Here is a 16,309-nt window from a genome sequence, read left to right as displayed (position 1 = left end):
GTCTTCCAGGTATTGTGGTAATTGAATAAACATGTGCTTCGAAAATACAAGTGTGAACACTAAATGAGAATACCAACTGTAAAAGCCCCTAGTAGATAAAGACATTATCCTCATAACATGCCAGTCAGAATAAGAACCACAAACACATGAGCATTTACTCAAAGACATTTAATAGAAAGACTACAATGTGACAACACTTTCATAAATAGTATTAAATGTAGCTGCCATGGTTTTGTATTTTGGAAAAATAACATGTAAAAAGCAGTCCAGAATATACAGGGGGTCTGTCATGCTCTTGGCCGTCAGACAGTTTCAAGAGGAAAATCCCCCCTGACATCACTATAGAGTAGTAGTGAGCTGTTGTGCAAGACATGCTGACAGAGAGGGTGGAAATTGATGAAAGACCCGGAACACCCCATCCCCTGGAAGCTGAGAGAAGAATTCAGACACCACAAGCAAGAGCTCCAACCTCATCTGGAGCCTATACTATCCACCAGGACCCAAAATGAGCCAGTTAACATGTGAAGAGGAGATCTGACTGAACAGTCAATACGGTGGTGAAACAGTCATGTAATACACTATCCTCTACTCAATGTGTATATAAAAAAAAAAAAAAAAAAAAAAAAAAAAAAAAAAGCCTCATTTGCAATTGAAGCAGATATTCCTACATTTCTCTGTCTGCACACTGGCCAGATCTGAATTGGGGTTTGTGGAATGACTGATCTCAAAACACATTACAAAAAAACAAAACAAAAATACTCAAGAAATGGTTAAGGATGATAAATAGGATTATGTCTGGAGCGGGTGCCATTTAAGCCCTCTCTCCCCTTATCCTGCGGGCCAGCTGAATGTCTTTGGGCATGATGGTGACACGCTTGGCGTGGATGGCACACAGGTTGGTGTCCTCAAACAGACCCACCAGGTATGCTTCGCTGGCCTCCTGTTGGAGAGAAGGGAGAAGAAAAAACATCACCAAATTGGGGAATAAAAAAAAAAGTTTGTTCCAGTTTGCCCTGTCCATTAGCCTTCAGACTATTAGTGTGGTAGCCGCAGTCAGAGTGGATCTTACCTGAAGAGCTCCAATGGCAGCACTCTGGAAACGCAGGTCAGTCTTGAAGTCCTGGGCGATTTCTCTCACCAGGCGCTGGAAGGGCAGCTTGCGGATCAGCAGCTCAGTAGACTTCTGGTAACGACGGATCTCACGCAGGGCCACAGTTCCTGGCCTGGGGAATAAAATTGTACAACGTTTGACTTAGATGTTATTTAGATTAGATATGAATTCTAAATGTGTGAAACTAGAACTGTTAGCGACCCACTTCTGATCTAGACAACAAAATAATGTTGGAAAACCGGTTGAACTGCTCTCAGTACCTGTAACGATGGGGTTTCTTCACTCCTCCGGTGGATGGCGCGCTTTTCCTGGCTGCCTTTGTGGCGAGCTGTTTCCTTGGCGCCTTTCCTCCGGTGGACTTACGGGCGGTCTGCTTGGTACGAGCCATCTCACTAGAAAATATAAATAATAATAAGCCATTTAGCAGACGCTTTTATCCAAAGCGACCCTACAGTCATGTGTGCGTACATTTTTACGTATGGGTGGTCCCGGGGATCGAACCCACTACCACAATTGAGCTACCGAGGACGGCAATGTAAGGGCAATAAGGATTTGAAGTGGCTTTTCAAAACGAGACAAAGTCTACGATCTTGGGCGATATGAAAAGGCGACTACAAATGCTGCACGCTCAGTTGCATCAAACCAACCGCAAGTTGGTCCCATCACCGTTGCTAGGTAGTGACGATTGTTGTAAAGCTTGAAACAGTTGAGCAACATTAACAATCGTGAATTTGAATAATCCCCTCCCCCACCCCTAGGTACCGCTGGGAGAGGAGTCTCGTCCGTTCCAGCAGCGCGCTTAATTATGAACAAACCTCCCCGCCTTCACTCAGTTTGTTGCCTTCCAACATTTCGTTTTTGCACTTCAGTGCGTGGCCTTGGTTCGTTTGACCGTGCAAACGCTATAACTAAGTGTAATAAATACGAGTACGTTTTGATATCAACATAACTAGTTTGCGGGGATTGACGCCAGCAAAACTGTAGAAAAGAGAACGTTAAACTGAAAGCTAACACTGACCGACCACTATGGCTAACGTTAGCTAGCAACATGCCATATAGCAACGTTAACGTTCATTAAACAACTCACGCTCCTGGTTGAATCGTTGCATTGAGTCACATAGGTGACAACTAGCTAGAATGGAGAAAATGCGGTACCGCCAACTAATGTTATTTACCTACAGTAGTGTAGCCAGCCAATTCTGTTATCGTTAGATGTATTTCGCTAGCTAACGTTAGCCTCCAGCCATCTCAGATCTCCATTTAGAATTATATTATTACATAATTAGGAGTTAAACAAACTCCTCTGGCAGGTCAACCGACAACATCGAATATTTGTGAATGGTAAGAACACAATCAAACCCGCTGATGTTACTTACCGATTGGTAACTGCTGGATTATTCCAAAACTAAACGTCCTTAATCCTCTTCCTTAAAACACACAACACGAATAACGACAACCAGGGAAGTAAATCAAATGTTATACTTTCCCATGACGTCAACTAACCCATTTATAAATCCGGTTGGTTGAGAACTAGAAATTCGTGAGACCATTGGTTTAAACTCCATCAAAACGGCTCTCTCATTGGTTAACAAAGTCAACACCCCATTGGTTGCTGTCTGTCCTCTGTAGCCAATCAGCAGCCGAGACATTATAGGAAAATACTTTGGTTGAAAATATTGCCATTTCAATGGTTAACATAAATTATAAACATTAGTGTTGTAACAAAATGGGATTCTGAAACATGTCTGAACATGTTCTAACAATTCTGTGCAACTTGAAGGACATCACCATAGCTCTTGATCATGTCTCTCAGTTCCATTACATTACACATACGAGTCATTGGACAAAGGTTTCTTCTGTAGGGGGTTGTTTTGTTAAGATCCCTGACGTTCGGTCTGAACATTAACATGCATCGCTTGCGGTATGGTTTTGGAAGCATAAGGACCTTATCTTTCATATCAGCGAGAAATAATAATATTAATAAAAAAACGATTGGTTAAATTGATACACACCTTGATAGGGTTAAGGCTTCCACATGCTTCCCAGCCGAAAAAGTTCGGTAGAGTTCAAGCATATATTATGACAACATTTTGTGACGTTTTTGTTTGTTTTGGACTTCGTGGGGTTTTTTGGCTGTTCGGGCAAACCACATTTATCTGGAGGCAAGCCAAAGTTTGGAGCCTGGACATTGGTCAACAGTAGGGATTCTTCAATAGAGCCCAACAGTGGAGGTTTCATAATACCCATAAAACCTAGTGGTCAAACAGGGAAATGGTTCCAATCGTTTTTCCACCATTCATTTTTCCCATAGGGGATTTTAGAAACGGCTGTGTCTTGTGTAGGCTTACCATGGCGTGACGTTTTGATAATTATGTAATTCTCTCTCGGACAAGGTGACTTTTATCAATATATTCAGCTCTATTTATTCTAAGATTGAAAAAATGCTAATTAGCATCAAAGTAGACATCACGCTAAACTACAAATCCCTGCAAGCTCCTGCACGTCATCTCTAGCGGACACCTTTGTTAACAGGTTGTGTCAATTTAAAATTTGCACAAGACAGTTCACAGAATTGTCAATTATTCATTACTACATTTAGTTAACATTAGATAGTTAATCCAGAGGTTCTTACCTTTCCCTCGATTTGGCAGTTTCATCCAGATCATCATGGCATTTAAGAGAGTATGCGAGCACATTTGTTCGGTTCAGCTAGCTGAATTCGGCTAGGCGCCAGCTGAACTGAAGCATGCTGACCTCTTTAGGGTTCCCACACGGCCATATCTCCATGTTACAGCTCTTGTTTACGGAGAACAGACAGAAGACAAGAGGAGGTCCTCTGTAGCTCAGCTGGTAGAGCACGGCGCTTGTAACGCTAAGGTAGGGGGTTCGATCCCCGGGACCACCCATACACCAAAAAAATAAAATAATGTATGCACGCATGACTGTAAGTCGCTTTGGATAAAAGCGTCTGCTAAATGGCATATTATTATTATTATTATTAGGAAGACACCTGTGCTAATTAACTATTTAGCATGCTCCGAACACCTGTGTGTAAGCGTTACTCGGGAAGTGTAGCGGAAGTGTAGTTTCGTCGGATGGAGGCACCCATACCATAGCTTTATGGATTTGTTCAAAACTGCTACAGTAAGTGTATCTTTTTTATTTGAAAGATTCTTTCTCACTGATGAAAGATAAGGGCATGTTTGGCTCCAGGCATAAGCAGTCGCTTATGTGTAGAATTGCAGGGAATTAGCTTTAAAACTGCAAAAATGTGTCCCCACCCAATGGCAAAATGGATAGAATTGTAGGAAATTAGCTGTAAAACAGATAAAAAAATTTAAAATCTCTGCCCCATGGCAACATAAGTAGAATTGCAAGAAATGTATTATATAATTGCAAAAAGTTTACTTCGCCCAAAGGCAAAATGTGTAGAATTGCAAAAAAAGTAATTTAATTTCAGGACATGTTGCAGTTTTAAAGCAAGTTTTCTGCAATTCTACACATTTTGCCATGGGGCGTAGAGAAAATGTTGCGGTTTTAAAGTAACTTTTCTCTACGCCCCATTGCAAAATATGTAGAATTTCAGGAAATGGACCTTAACATTTCTTTAAATTTTTCTCTCCGCCTTCAAGAGGGGGCCCCTAAAATATTTTGCTGCAAGGTGGGGGGGCCCAACCAAAAGGCTAGAGCTGGCCCTGGATAAGGGCCATACATTTCAAAAGCCATATCACAAGTGATGATTATTGATGTTTCTAAATGCTAAAACACAGTGTTGGGATTGTAGTTCACTTGAGGCAGTCCTGGGCGAAGCTAATGCCTGAGAACTGTACATATTTCCCTTACAAAAAAATATTGCAGTTTTGAAACAGTGAAAGTGCAGTAACTGCAGTCGACAGTGGTATCTTGGAAGCAGTAATTGCAGAATACTGCACTCTAACTGCAGTTACACTGCAAAATTACTGCAGTAAAAAAACGTATTTTGACGCAGTATTTGCAGCATACTGCAGTTATACTGCACTCTGACTGCTATCTTTTATCGTAAGGGTTTTTATGATCGATTAGCTTACTTTTGCTCAATTATAAGACTTAACCTGAAAATCAGTTGGAATACACAGTATCAATAAGTGTTGATATGGCCATGGCTGTCTGAGCAGAAATCAAATCAAATGTTTTGTCACATACACGTGTTTAGCAGATGTTATTGTGGGTGTAGCAAAATGCTTGTGCTTCTAGCTCCGACAGTGCAGTAATATCTAACAAGTAATATCTAACAATTTCACAACATATACCCAATACACACAAATCTAAGTAAGGAATGAATTAAGAATATATACAGGACCAGTCAAAAGTTTGGACACACCTACTAATTCAATGGTTTTTCTTTATTTTTTACAATTTTCTACATTGTAGAATAATAGTGAAGACATCAAAACTATAAAATAACACATATGGAATCATGTAGTAACCCAAAAAAGTGTTAAACAAATCTAAATATATTTTATATTTGAGATTCTTCAAATAGCCACCCTTTGCCTTGACAGCTTTGCACACACTTGGCATTCTCTCAACCAGCTTCACCTGGAATACTTTTCCAACGGTCTTGAAGGAGTTCCCACATATGCTGAGCACTTGTTGGCTGCTTTTCCTTCACTCTGCCGTCCAACTAATCTCAAACCATCTCAATTGGGTTAAGGTCGGGGGATTGTGGAGGCCAGGTCATCTGATGCAGCACTCCATCACTCTCCTTCTTGGTCAAATAGCCCTTACACAGCCTGGAGGTGTGTTGGGTCATTGTCCTGTTGAAAAACAAATGATAGTCCCACTAAGCCCAAACCAGATGGGATGGCGTATCGCTGCAGAATGCTGTGGTAGCCATGCTGGTTAAGTGTGTAAATAAATAACAGACAATGTCATCAGCAAAGCACCCTCACACCATAACACCTCCTCCTCCATGCTTTACAGTGGGAACTACACATGCGGAGATCATCCGTTCACCTACACCGCGTCTCATAAAGACACGGCGGTTGGAACCAAAAATCTCACATTTGGACTCCAGACCAAAGGACACATTTCCACCGGTCTAATATCCATTGCTCGTGTTTCTTAGCCCAAGCAGGTCTCTTCTTATTATTGGTGTCCTTTAGTAGTGGTTTCTTTGCAGCAATTCGGCCATGAAGGCCTGATTCACACAGTCCCCTCTGAACAGTTGATGTTGAGATGTGTCTGTTACTTGAACTCTGTGAAGCATTTATTTGGGCTGCAATTTCTGAGGCTGATAACGCGAATGAACTTATCCTCTGCAGCAAAGGTAACTCTGGGTCTTCCAATCCTGTGGTGGTCCTCATGAGAGCCAGTTTCATCATAGCGCTTGATGGTTTTTGCGACTGCATTTGAAGAAACCTTCAAAGTTCTTGACATTTTCCATATTGACTGACATTCATTTCTTAAAGTAATAATGGAATGTCGTTTCTCTTTGCATATTTAAGCTGTTCTTGCCATAATATGGACTTTTACCAAATAGGGCAACCTTCTGTATACCCCTACCTTGTCACAACACAACTGATTGGCTCAAATGCATTAAGAAGGAAATAAATTCCACAAATTATATTTTAAGAAAGCACACCTGTTAATTGAAATGCATTCCAGGTGACTACCTAATGAAGTTGGTTGAGAGAATGCTAAGAGTGTGCAAAGATGTCATCAAGGCAAATGGTGGCTATTTGAAGAATCTCAAATATAAAATATATTTTGATTTGTTTAACACTTTTTGGTTACTACATGATTCCATATGTGTTATTTCATAGTTTTGATGTCTTCACTATTATTCTACAATGTAAACAAAATAAAAAATAAAGAAAAACCCTTGAATGAGTAGGTGTGTCTTTTGATTGGTAGTGTACATATATAGACGAGCGATGTCAGAGCGGCATGGACCAAGATACCGTAGAATAGTATAGAATACAGTATATACACATATGAGATGAGTAATGCAAGATATGTAAACTTTATTAAAGTGGCTAGTGTTTCATTTCTTAAAGTGGCCAGTGATTTCTAGTCTATGTCTATAGGCAGCAGCTTCTAATGTGCTAGTGGTGTCTGTTAAACAGTCTAGTGGCCTTGAGATAGAAGCTGTTTTTCAGTCTCTCGGTCCCAGCTTTGATGCACCTGTACTGACCTCTCCTTCTGGATGATAGCGGGGTGAACAGGCAGTGGCTCGGTTGTTGTCCTTGATTATCTTTTTGGCTTTCTTGTGACATCGGGTGCTGTAGGTGTCCTGGAGGGCGTCTGGTGGAGCCGACATGAATGCAACAAAATAAATAAACAATAATCGACCGTCCAACGACATTTGTACAGTCTAATTTGTTCCCAATATAATTTAACCTCGATTGCTGTATATGGATCACAACATTGTGGTTTCCTCTCCTCAAATTCTATGTTTAGAAAATAAATTAAATTAAATGTTCAGCATGTTTTGTAACGAATAGTTTTTGAATGACCACGCACACGTGGGAAACCGTGTAATTTTGTTATTTATAATTTTTACAGGGTTTGAGGAAAGTGCTTTGGTTTGCACAAAACAGAACACATTTCATGTGTGTGACTCAAATGTCAAGTACAACGTTATGTATGCTCCATTTAATAAATATAATTGTTTTATAAAAAAATGGTATTTCTGGCTCTTTCACAAACTGCAGTTTAAAAGCAAAGGGAACAGACAATGTTGAACTACATGCCCCACAGTTCTTAGCAAACCCTTCGAGCTGACGCTTCCACTTCCTCGTACCAGGCGCAAGCGCGCAAAGGTAAAGAATGCGGACTTCGTCGCACACTGGATACAGAACGCTGGTACAAAAGCTTCAAATAGTAAAAAATGTCGAAAACACACACAAAGCCCCCGTCCTCGTCGGGGGCTACGACCTCCGGTGGACCTTCTTCCTCCTCATCCTCCTCGCCCGCAGGTGGCACGACGTCTCCCGCCAACGTCCTGCACGTACAGCCTGAGAAACCTCAACACTACACGTACGTAGACCACACACAACCTCACGTGTATAAACACACTAAAACACCACTGACGTTCGGATAATTAGTTCAATTGCTCCTGTCGGATTTTAATTGAAGTCTTTTTTACCAGCTATCTCTGGTCTGGATTAGTGTGTACCAATTCTAGTTAGGCAATATAAGTGAGAGGCCTACTGTTGACTGAGTTAGCGTGTTTTGGATCTGTACAGTAGCCCTGGACTGTTTAGGGAGCTGGCAATCTTTAGCTAGCCATATGTAGTGTTGACGTTTTGTGTCAGGATATGCTAATATGCAATCAAATTACAATGTAAGACACTTTAATTGGTCTAATGGTCCATAAGTGGTTCATAAGTTGTCTGTGTGTCAATGTGTTTTTGAGAGAGAGAGAGAGAGAGTCTGAGAGGGACATGTTTACATCTGCAACATAGGTGCAAAGTTGTGATAACTGATACCTGCAGCTTGCTATTGTTCTTTTTTGGTGTCAAATATAAGACATATACTAATGCACTACTCGTATATCTCTACCCATTTCCTCTGTCCTGCTCTGTCGCCCATATGCAGGTATCTGAAGGAGTTCAGGACAGAGCAGTGTCCTCTGTTTGTGCAGCACAAGTGTACCCAGCACCGGCCCTTTGCATGCTTCCACTGGCACTTCCTGAACCAGCGTCGCCGCAGGCCCATCCGCAGGCGGGACGGAACCTTCAACTACAGCCCAGATGTCTACTGCACCAAATACGACGAGGGCACAGGCACCTGCTCAGACGGGGACGAGTAAGTGTGTGTGTGTGTGTGTGTGAGAGAGAGAAAGAAAGTGTGTCCGTGTGCTGGGGGTACCAAGGAAGATTTTTGATTTGATGTATTGGTACACTGATAGCAAATAGACACAGACACTTGTTTTCTTCACACTATTTTATGGTTCACTAAAACCAATGGTTTTTGGGGGTCTCAAATTTGCCCTATTGGGTCAATCCTTGAGTTCTCCACATTAAAGGCACGGGCAGACCGGTAGGATTGCCGGCCGAGAGTACTTTGCACCTCTGAACAATAATTGTAATTTGCAAACCGATTTTACATGTAGAAAAGGGGGAAAATGATGACCGTCAGTGGCCAACGGCGGGTGGTCCCTATAACACAGCGAGTGAACGAACGTCAAACAAACGGCCCGTACTGTGCAGACCGACAATCGGTCTGGTAAGTTTTATCCTAAAGGTACATAGAACATGCTCTACATTGCATAATAAAGCACCTGGGAATCTGAGATTGAGATTTCTTTTCAGATTGAGGGTACTGTTTATAAATGAGGTGTAACCATTCAGTTGAATAGCTGAGGTGATGGTTGTTGACTGCTGTGATTTGCAGATGAAAACAGCACCTCACTCCTCCGGGCCATGGCTCAGACAGATCAGGAGAAGTGCTGACACATGATCACTTTCACACTTTCAGCCTATTAACACACACAAGGGGAATGCTAATGTAGAAGACAGTGGCTCTGAGACAATATCACGTGACCCAGCAAGATGTGTAGGTTGTTTTCCCATTTGTGATTTCCAGATGTCCGTACCTGCATCGTACGGCAGGCGACACAGAGCGGAGGTACCATCTGAGGTACTATAAGACAGGCTCCTGTATCCACGAGACGGACGGGAAGGGCCACTGCTGTAAGAACGGCTCCCACTGTGCCTTTGCACATGGATCACATGACCTACGATGTCCCGTCTACGACATCAGGTACAGGATTACACACTGCAGTAGAGACACATCATCTTCTGTTCATCTTCAAATTAAGGTTTAGAATAATGACCCAAAGCCAGAGATTTGTCTGTTTCATTGTTCCACTTTCTAACTGGTCTCGTTGCCATGTGTGTCCCTCTCCCCCTCTCCAGGGAGGTGCAGGTGATGGAGTCTCAGGGGGGGTCGGGGGCTGCAGAGGGAGGAGGAGGGGGGGAAGGCCAGTCGGGGCTGGCGGCCAGTACTGCCCTCATTGAGAAGATCCTGAGTGAGGAACCACGTTGGCAGGGTACGACTATACACATGCACATCCTTTAACTGATCTATAAATATACTCCATATGAAGGCCATGATTCCAATACTAATACATTTCTCTCCCTTTCTCTCTCTGTAGATAACACCTATGTGTTGTCCCACTACAAGACAGATCTGTGTAAAAAGCCTCCTCGTCTGTGTCGCCAAGGTTACGCCTGTCCCTACTACCACAATAGCAAAGACAGGCGCCGTAGTCCACACAAACACAAATACAGGTACAAAACATGCACACATCCATTTGACACACACAGGTCATATGACCTGAACCATCTGTTTCTTCCCCCAAAAACAATACTAAAGTGTGTGGGGTCTCTCTCTCTCTCCAGAGCATTGCCATGCCCAGCGGTGAAGCACAGTGAGGAGTGGGGAGACCCCAGTAAGTGTGAGGTGGCAGAGGGATGCCAGTACTGCCACACACGCACAGAGCAGCAGTTTCACCCTGAGGTACGCGGTGCGGTCCATCCTAACATGCCCCTCATCTCAAATCATAACTACGTCATCAGTTTAGATCATTGGCAGATTTGTGCCAAAGTTCGAGTTAGCTACATTTGCTTAACACAAATTAGAACTCTATATTAAATGACTGTGTGTTTGTCTGGTGTTCTTCTCCAGATCTATAAGTCCACGAAGTGTAACGACATGCAGCAGTGTGGCAGCTGCCCCCGAGGCCCCTTCTGTGCCTTTGCACACCTAGACAACAGTAAGTGTCTCACAACACCCTAATCGTGTTGTAAAATGATAGTTAGCAAGTAAGTAACTGATCTACTCTTTTTCTCCTCCTGTCCCCTAGAGCCCCCTATCAGTGAAGAACCCTCGTTTCAGACCCCCAGCTCCCCACCTCTCCCCCCAGGACCCCAAGACCCTCACCCTGCCCAGGAAGGATGCTCCAGCCCTGGGGGCCGAGGTGGAAGGTCTGGGTCTCTGTCTGGAGGGCCGTTCTCCCCGTCAGGTGGTGTGTGTGTGGCAGAGCAGGGCCTTTTAGGGAGGGTGCTGTCGTTGTGTGAGGACGTGTGTGGGGGAGGCGAACCCCTCTCCCCCTGGGCTGGGGAGGGGGGGTACGGTAGGGCACCGGGGTATGAGAGGGAAGACCATGCCAAACAGAAGAGTTTTACCATGGAGCAACGCAACAGAGAAATGGCGTCTCATCACAGCAAACAGGTGCCTTTTTATTGTTGTCAAAATCAACCAGCTTCAACTATAGTTACACATTATTGGCTTGGGTGTCTGTTGCTGCTTCAGCCAGCTTGTCATTCATTGTCTTGTTGTCTCTGTAAGGCAGCAATATCACATTGTCGAATGCAGAAACTATTAGGCTACATTGCTTATTGTACTATAACTATACCACAGTCTGTATAGTAGATACCATCACCACCCTTCTCTCTCTACCTCACTAGGACCTGTTGGTGTTCCTCCCAGTTGGTAGTCCACTGAGTCTGTCATCCAGTGTTCCCTCCAGCCTAGCAGCCACCCCTCCCAGCCCGGCCCCTCCTGGACCCCTCCACCAGGGCCACCACCTCCACCACGGAGCCCCAGCACCAGGCCTCTTCTCGGGCATGAATGCCAACGCACTGCCCTTCTACCCCACCAGCGACACCGTCGATTCTGTAGTGGGTGAGTCCGTCACACAAGCACAGTAGACTCTTTAAACTCTTATTACTCTTCGTCAGAGGAGCTAGCCATTGTAAAATTAGCTAACTATTGTAGTTCACTTCCTAACATTCCATTCAATTAAAAAAACGTTATTTATCCCTGAGGGGCAATTACATGGGATATCTCTGAAGAATATTGCCACTGCATCACTTGATTGCTGTGGGACAGATCTGACAGACTGAAGTTTTGTTTTGGTTGATAATGTTTTGTATAGAGTCAGCTCTGGATGACCTGGACCTGAATGACTTTGGCATGTCTGCCCTGCAGAGAAGCCTGGACAGCAGCTCAGCTCTTCCCAGAGCCATGCTGGGTGGGTATGGAGCCTAGACACACACACACACACACACACACACACGCATGCATGCACACACCTGAGTGGAATGTCATGATTGATTCAATTATTGATTGATGTTGCAGGAGGAAATCAGCTCCAGAGTTCTGCTCCTGTCAACATTCCAGGATCCCTCTGCAGCTCCGCCCCTTTCAGCTCCCCCTCGCCCTCTCCACCAATCAGAGCCCACCAATCGCCATTCTTCTCCTCCCATCTATCGCAGCCCAGCAAATCAGAAAGCAGCTTCTTGGGGCCATCACATAGCTCTTTAGGTTTGTGGATATCTTTTTAGATCATGTATTTTTCTGACCAAAATTAGAGATTTAAAAATGTGTTTAATTCTTTCATTTCCCCATACATTCCAAAGACACCTCAGCTTAATAAATATGTCTCATGTGTTCCATGTCTCCTGTATTGCAGGTCTGAATGGTATGAGCAGTAGTATCTGGGAGCACCCATCAGGCCAGGGTTCCCCCGGTACGCCCCCGGCCCTGTTACCCACCATGGGCCAGAGCATGGAGACAGCCCGGGTTCGACAGGAACTAGACGATGCTAACAGACTACTGAAACACTGGGACCACACCTGGAGACATACAGCACAGGTACGATGAGTAGGTGTGGGTTTGTGTGTGTGCTAGGTGTATGTGTGTGTTAGTGTACACCAGTAAACCAACAAAAGGGTCAGACTAAAATATTTTCCCTCTCTTCCTTCCCCTTTTCTCCCTCTGTTACTCTCTCCCCTTTTTCTCTCATCACCCTCTCCCTCTCTCTACATCCCTCTCTCACTCCAGTCGTGGGCGGTGTTGAAGTCGGATGCAGAGGAGTCTCGTGGCTCGGCCGGTCGGTCAGCTCTTGAAGCAGAGCGGGCCAGACAGGCTGAGGAGGCGGCGAAGAGACAGACCTCTCTCCTCCAGGAGGCGCTGGAGAGCATGAGGACAGGAGAAAACCCACACCTGAGCCTACACCAGCTACAGCTGCTCCACAGACTGCCTCTAGAGTCTGTCCTCAGTTTGCAGGCCCAGCTCTGTACATGTCTACACACCGTGGAACAGGTAAAGGAGACACACAGATATGTGCAGTGTACACATGTGAACGCACATACAGTGAGGGAAAAAGTATTTGATCCCCTGCTGATTTTGTACGTTTGCCCACTGACAAAGAAATGATCAATCTATAATTTTAATGATAGGTTTATTTGAACAGTGAGAGACAGAACAAACAAAAATTCCAGAAAAACACATGTCAAAAATGTTATAAATTGATTTGCATTTTAATGAGGGAAATAAGTATTTGACCCCTCTGCAAAACATGACTAAGTACTTGGTGGCAAAACCCTTGTTGGCAATCACAGAGGTCAGACGTTTCTTGTAGTTGGCCACCAGGTTTGCACACATCTCAGGAGGGATTTTGTCCCACTCCTCTTTGCAGATCTTCTCCAAGTCATTAAGGTTTCGAGGCTGACGTTTGGCAACTCGAACCTTCAGCTCCCTCCACAGATTTTCTATGGGATTAAGGTCTGGACACTGGCTAGGCCACTCCAGGACCTTAATGTGCTTCTTCTTGAGCCACTCCTTTGTTGCCTTGACCGTGTGTTTTGGGTCATGCTGGAATACCCATCCACGACCCATTTTCAATGCCCTGGCTGAGGGAAGGAGGTTCTCACCCAAGATTTGACGGTACATGGACCCGTCCATCGTCCCTTTGATGCGGTGAAGTTGTCCTGTCCCCTTAGCAGAAAAACACCCCCAAAGCATAATGTTTCCACCTCCATGTTTGACGGTGGGGATGGTGTTCTTGGGGTCATAGGCAGCATTCCTCCTCCTCCAAACACGGCGAGTTGAGTTGATGCCAAAGAGCTCCATTTTGGTCTCATCTGACCACAACACTTTCACCCAGTTCTCCTCTGAATCATTCAGATGTTAATTGGCAAACTTCAGACAGGCCTGTATATGTGCTTTCTTGAGCAGGGGGACCTTGCGGGCACTGCAGGATTTCAGTCCTTCACGGTGTAGTGTGTTACCAATTGTTTTCTTGGTGACTATGGTCCCAGCTGCCTTGAGATCATTGACAAGATCCTCCCGTGTAGTTCTGGGCTGATTCCTCACCGTTCTCATGATCATTGCAACTCCACGAGGTGAAAACTTGCATGGAGCCCCAGGCCGAGGGAGATTGACAGTTATTTTGTGTTTCTTCCATTTGCGAATAATCGCACCAACTGTTGTCACCTTCTCAGCAAGCTGCTTGGCGATGGTCTTGTAGCCCATTCCAGCCTTGTGTAGGTCTACAATCTTGTCGCTGACATCCTTGGAGAGCTCTTTGGTCTTGGCCATGGTGGAGAGTTTGGAATCTGATTGATTGCTTCTGTGGACAGGTGTCTTTTATACAGGTAATAAACTGAGATTAGGAGCACTCCCTTTAAGAGTGTGCTCCTAATCTCAGCTCGTTACCTGTATAAAAGACACCTGGGAGCCAGAAATCTTTCTGATTGAGAGGGGGTCAAATACTTATTTCCCTCATTAAAATGCAAATCAACTTCTAACATTTTTGACATGTGTTTTTCTGGATTTTGTTGTTGTTATTATGTCTCTCACTGTTCAAATAAACCTACCATTAAAATTATAGACTGATCATTTCTTTGTCAGTGGGCAAACATACAAAATCAGCAGGGGATCAAATACTTTTTTCCCTCACTGTACACACAGAGCTATGCTTGTTGATGTGAAACATTCCCCAACTAACCAGCAGACTTCTCTCTCTTTCTCCCCTCTCCATCTCACCCCCCTATCCAGGTGGTGTATAGAAAGCAGTGTCAATGTTGTGTGACATGTGGAGAGCAGGGATCGGTCTCTCTGCCCTGTGGACACGGTCTACTGTGTGACAGCTGCACCAGCTCTACAGAGTGCCCCCTTTGCCCAGAACAGACCCTAGATCAGTTATCCTGACCTAACTCATCAACTATCTATAGCCCAGCAGATCCCCCAACACTGATCTCAGACCAGCCTCACACCAGCCATACTCACTCAAACAGCCCAGTTGACCCGAACACTGACTTTAGACCAGATCCAGACCAGTTGTTCTTACGCTATGTAGTATACTCCATTGTATCTTACCTCTGATCCTAGATATGGTATCCTCACTGAAAGATCATCCCAAAGACCAGCCTCCGGTCCATATAGTCACTGATTCAAGATCAGATTTTTTTTTACACGCACTACCTGCCCATAAGAAATGATTCAGGATCAGCTCTCTTACCACAGACCTGTCTTTAACCACAAAACTGACTCAGTCAGTTGTTAATGGCATGCATGATCCAGACAGCTGTCTCATGATGCTACATCCTAAGGGGGCCACCATTTGAAGGAGTACAAGTTTTTACTGTTAAAATTATAATTTTTATTTTCCATAGAATGTATGCTTTTTCTAGAAAAGTGAAGGCAAAGTCAGTGATATTGTTTTGTTAATGAGACTTATAGTCAGAGGAAGAATAGGGCTGCATCTCAATAGTATAAAAAGGCTTCCTCTCCTTGTGTCCTTCACACTGATCTGAAACTACAGGAAGGGAATATGGTGGGAGCCTACAAAGAAATTGCAGATGAAGGAAGGAAAGCCATGTTAGACTATTTGGACGCAGCAGTCTGTGTTTCTTACAAATAGTTTCTGTACTTGACTGACTCTCAGGTTTGCAGTCTGTAATATTATTATTCTTTGTTAACTGGAAAGATGGGAGCATGTTAACACAATCAAGAAAAATTTACTATTCAATTGTGTAGTCTGAAATTATGCATATTTTTTCATTTAATAACAAGGCGCTTCATGTTAACGCAAATGCCAGCCTTTTTTAAACTCTAAAAATCAATGTATAATGTTTTTGGGGCATAATTTACATTTGTAAGCATTTTGATATTTCACAGTATGTCAAACTCATGTCAAATATACATAGTTCTTGTATGTCATACTTGCCACATGCACTGTACACCAGGTGTCAGGCTTTGGACACAGCAGGTGTGTGTTGATAACCAGTGAAAAGACATGATCACGTGTACTATACACAGACCTGGCACAAAGTCCACACCTTGTCCTACTGCATCCACCAACTGTTTCATTTTGTGTGTTTTGGTATAGAAAAATAAAATAAAAGTATATTTTTGGATGAA

The 16,309-nt window shown here is 43.8% G+C and overlaps 2 protein-coding genes across 2 annotated transcripts; one reads left to right on the top strand and one right to left on the bottom strand.

Moving 5' to 3' along the window:
- Positions 1–153: 153 nt before the first annotated feature.
- LOC121547412 (histone H3.3A) lies at positions 154–2,595 on the bottom strand. Its single transcript, XM_041858683.2, has 4 exons — positions 2,488–2,595; positions 1,372–1,503; positions 1,070–1,223; positions 154–940 (listed from the first exon to the last, which is right to left on the bottom strand). The coding sequence occupies exons 2-4, from the start codon at positions 1,497–1,499 to the stop codon at positions 812–814; spliced, it is 411 nt and encodes a 136-aa protein (XP_041714617.1). The 5' UTR covers positions 1,500–1,503; positions 2,488–2,595; the 3' UTR covers positions 154–811.
- Positions 2,596–7,860: 5,265 nt separating this feature from the next.
- LOC121547410 (RING finger protein unkempt homolog) lies at positions 7,861–16,309 on the top strand. Its single transcript, XM_041858680.2, has 14 exons — positions 7,861–8,131; positions 8,693–8,902; positions 9,683–9,859; positions 10,015–10,148; positions 10,254–10,389; positions 10,501–10,618; positions 10,787–10,874; positions 10,965–11,332; positions 11,569–11,785; positions 12,039–12,134; positions 12,242–12,427; positions 12,576–12,757; positions 12,947–13,207; positions 14,945–16,309. The coding sequence occupies exons 1-14, from the start codon at positions 7,983–7,985 to the stop codon at positions 15,095–15,097; spliced, it is 2,475 nt and encodes an 824-aa protein (XP_041714614.1). The 5' UTR covers positions 7,861–7,982; the 3' UTR covers positions 15,098–16,309.

This window comes from Coregonus clupeaformis, chromosome 31, assembly GCF_020615455.1.
Source record: "Coregonus clupeaformis isolate EN_2021a chromosome 31, ASM2061545v1, whole genome shotgun sequence".
In the NCBI taxonomy this organism is placed as follows: Eukaryota; Metazoa; Chordata; class Actinopteri; order Salmoniformes; family Salmonidae; genus Coregonus; species Coregonus clupeaformis.
Note: the sequence above shows the minus strand (reverse complement) of the source record. Positions and strands in the feature narration are given on the sequence as shown.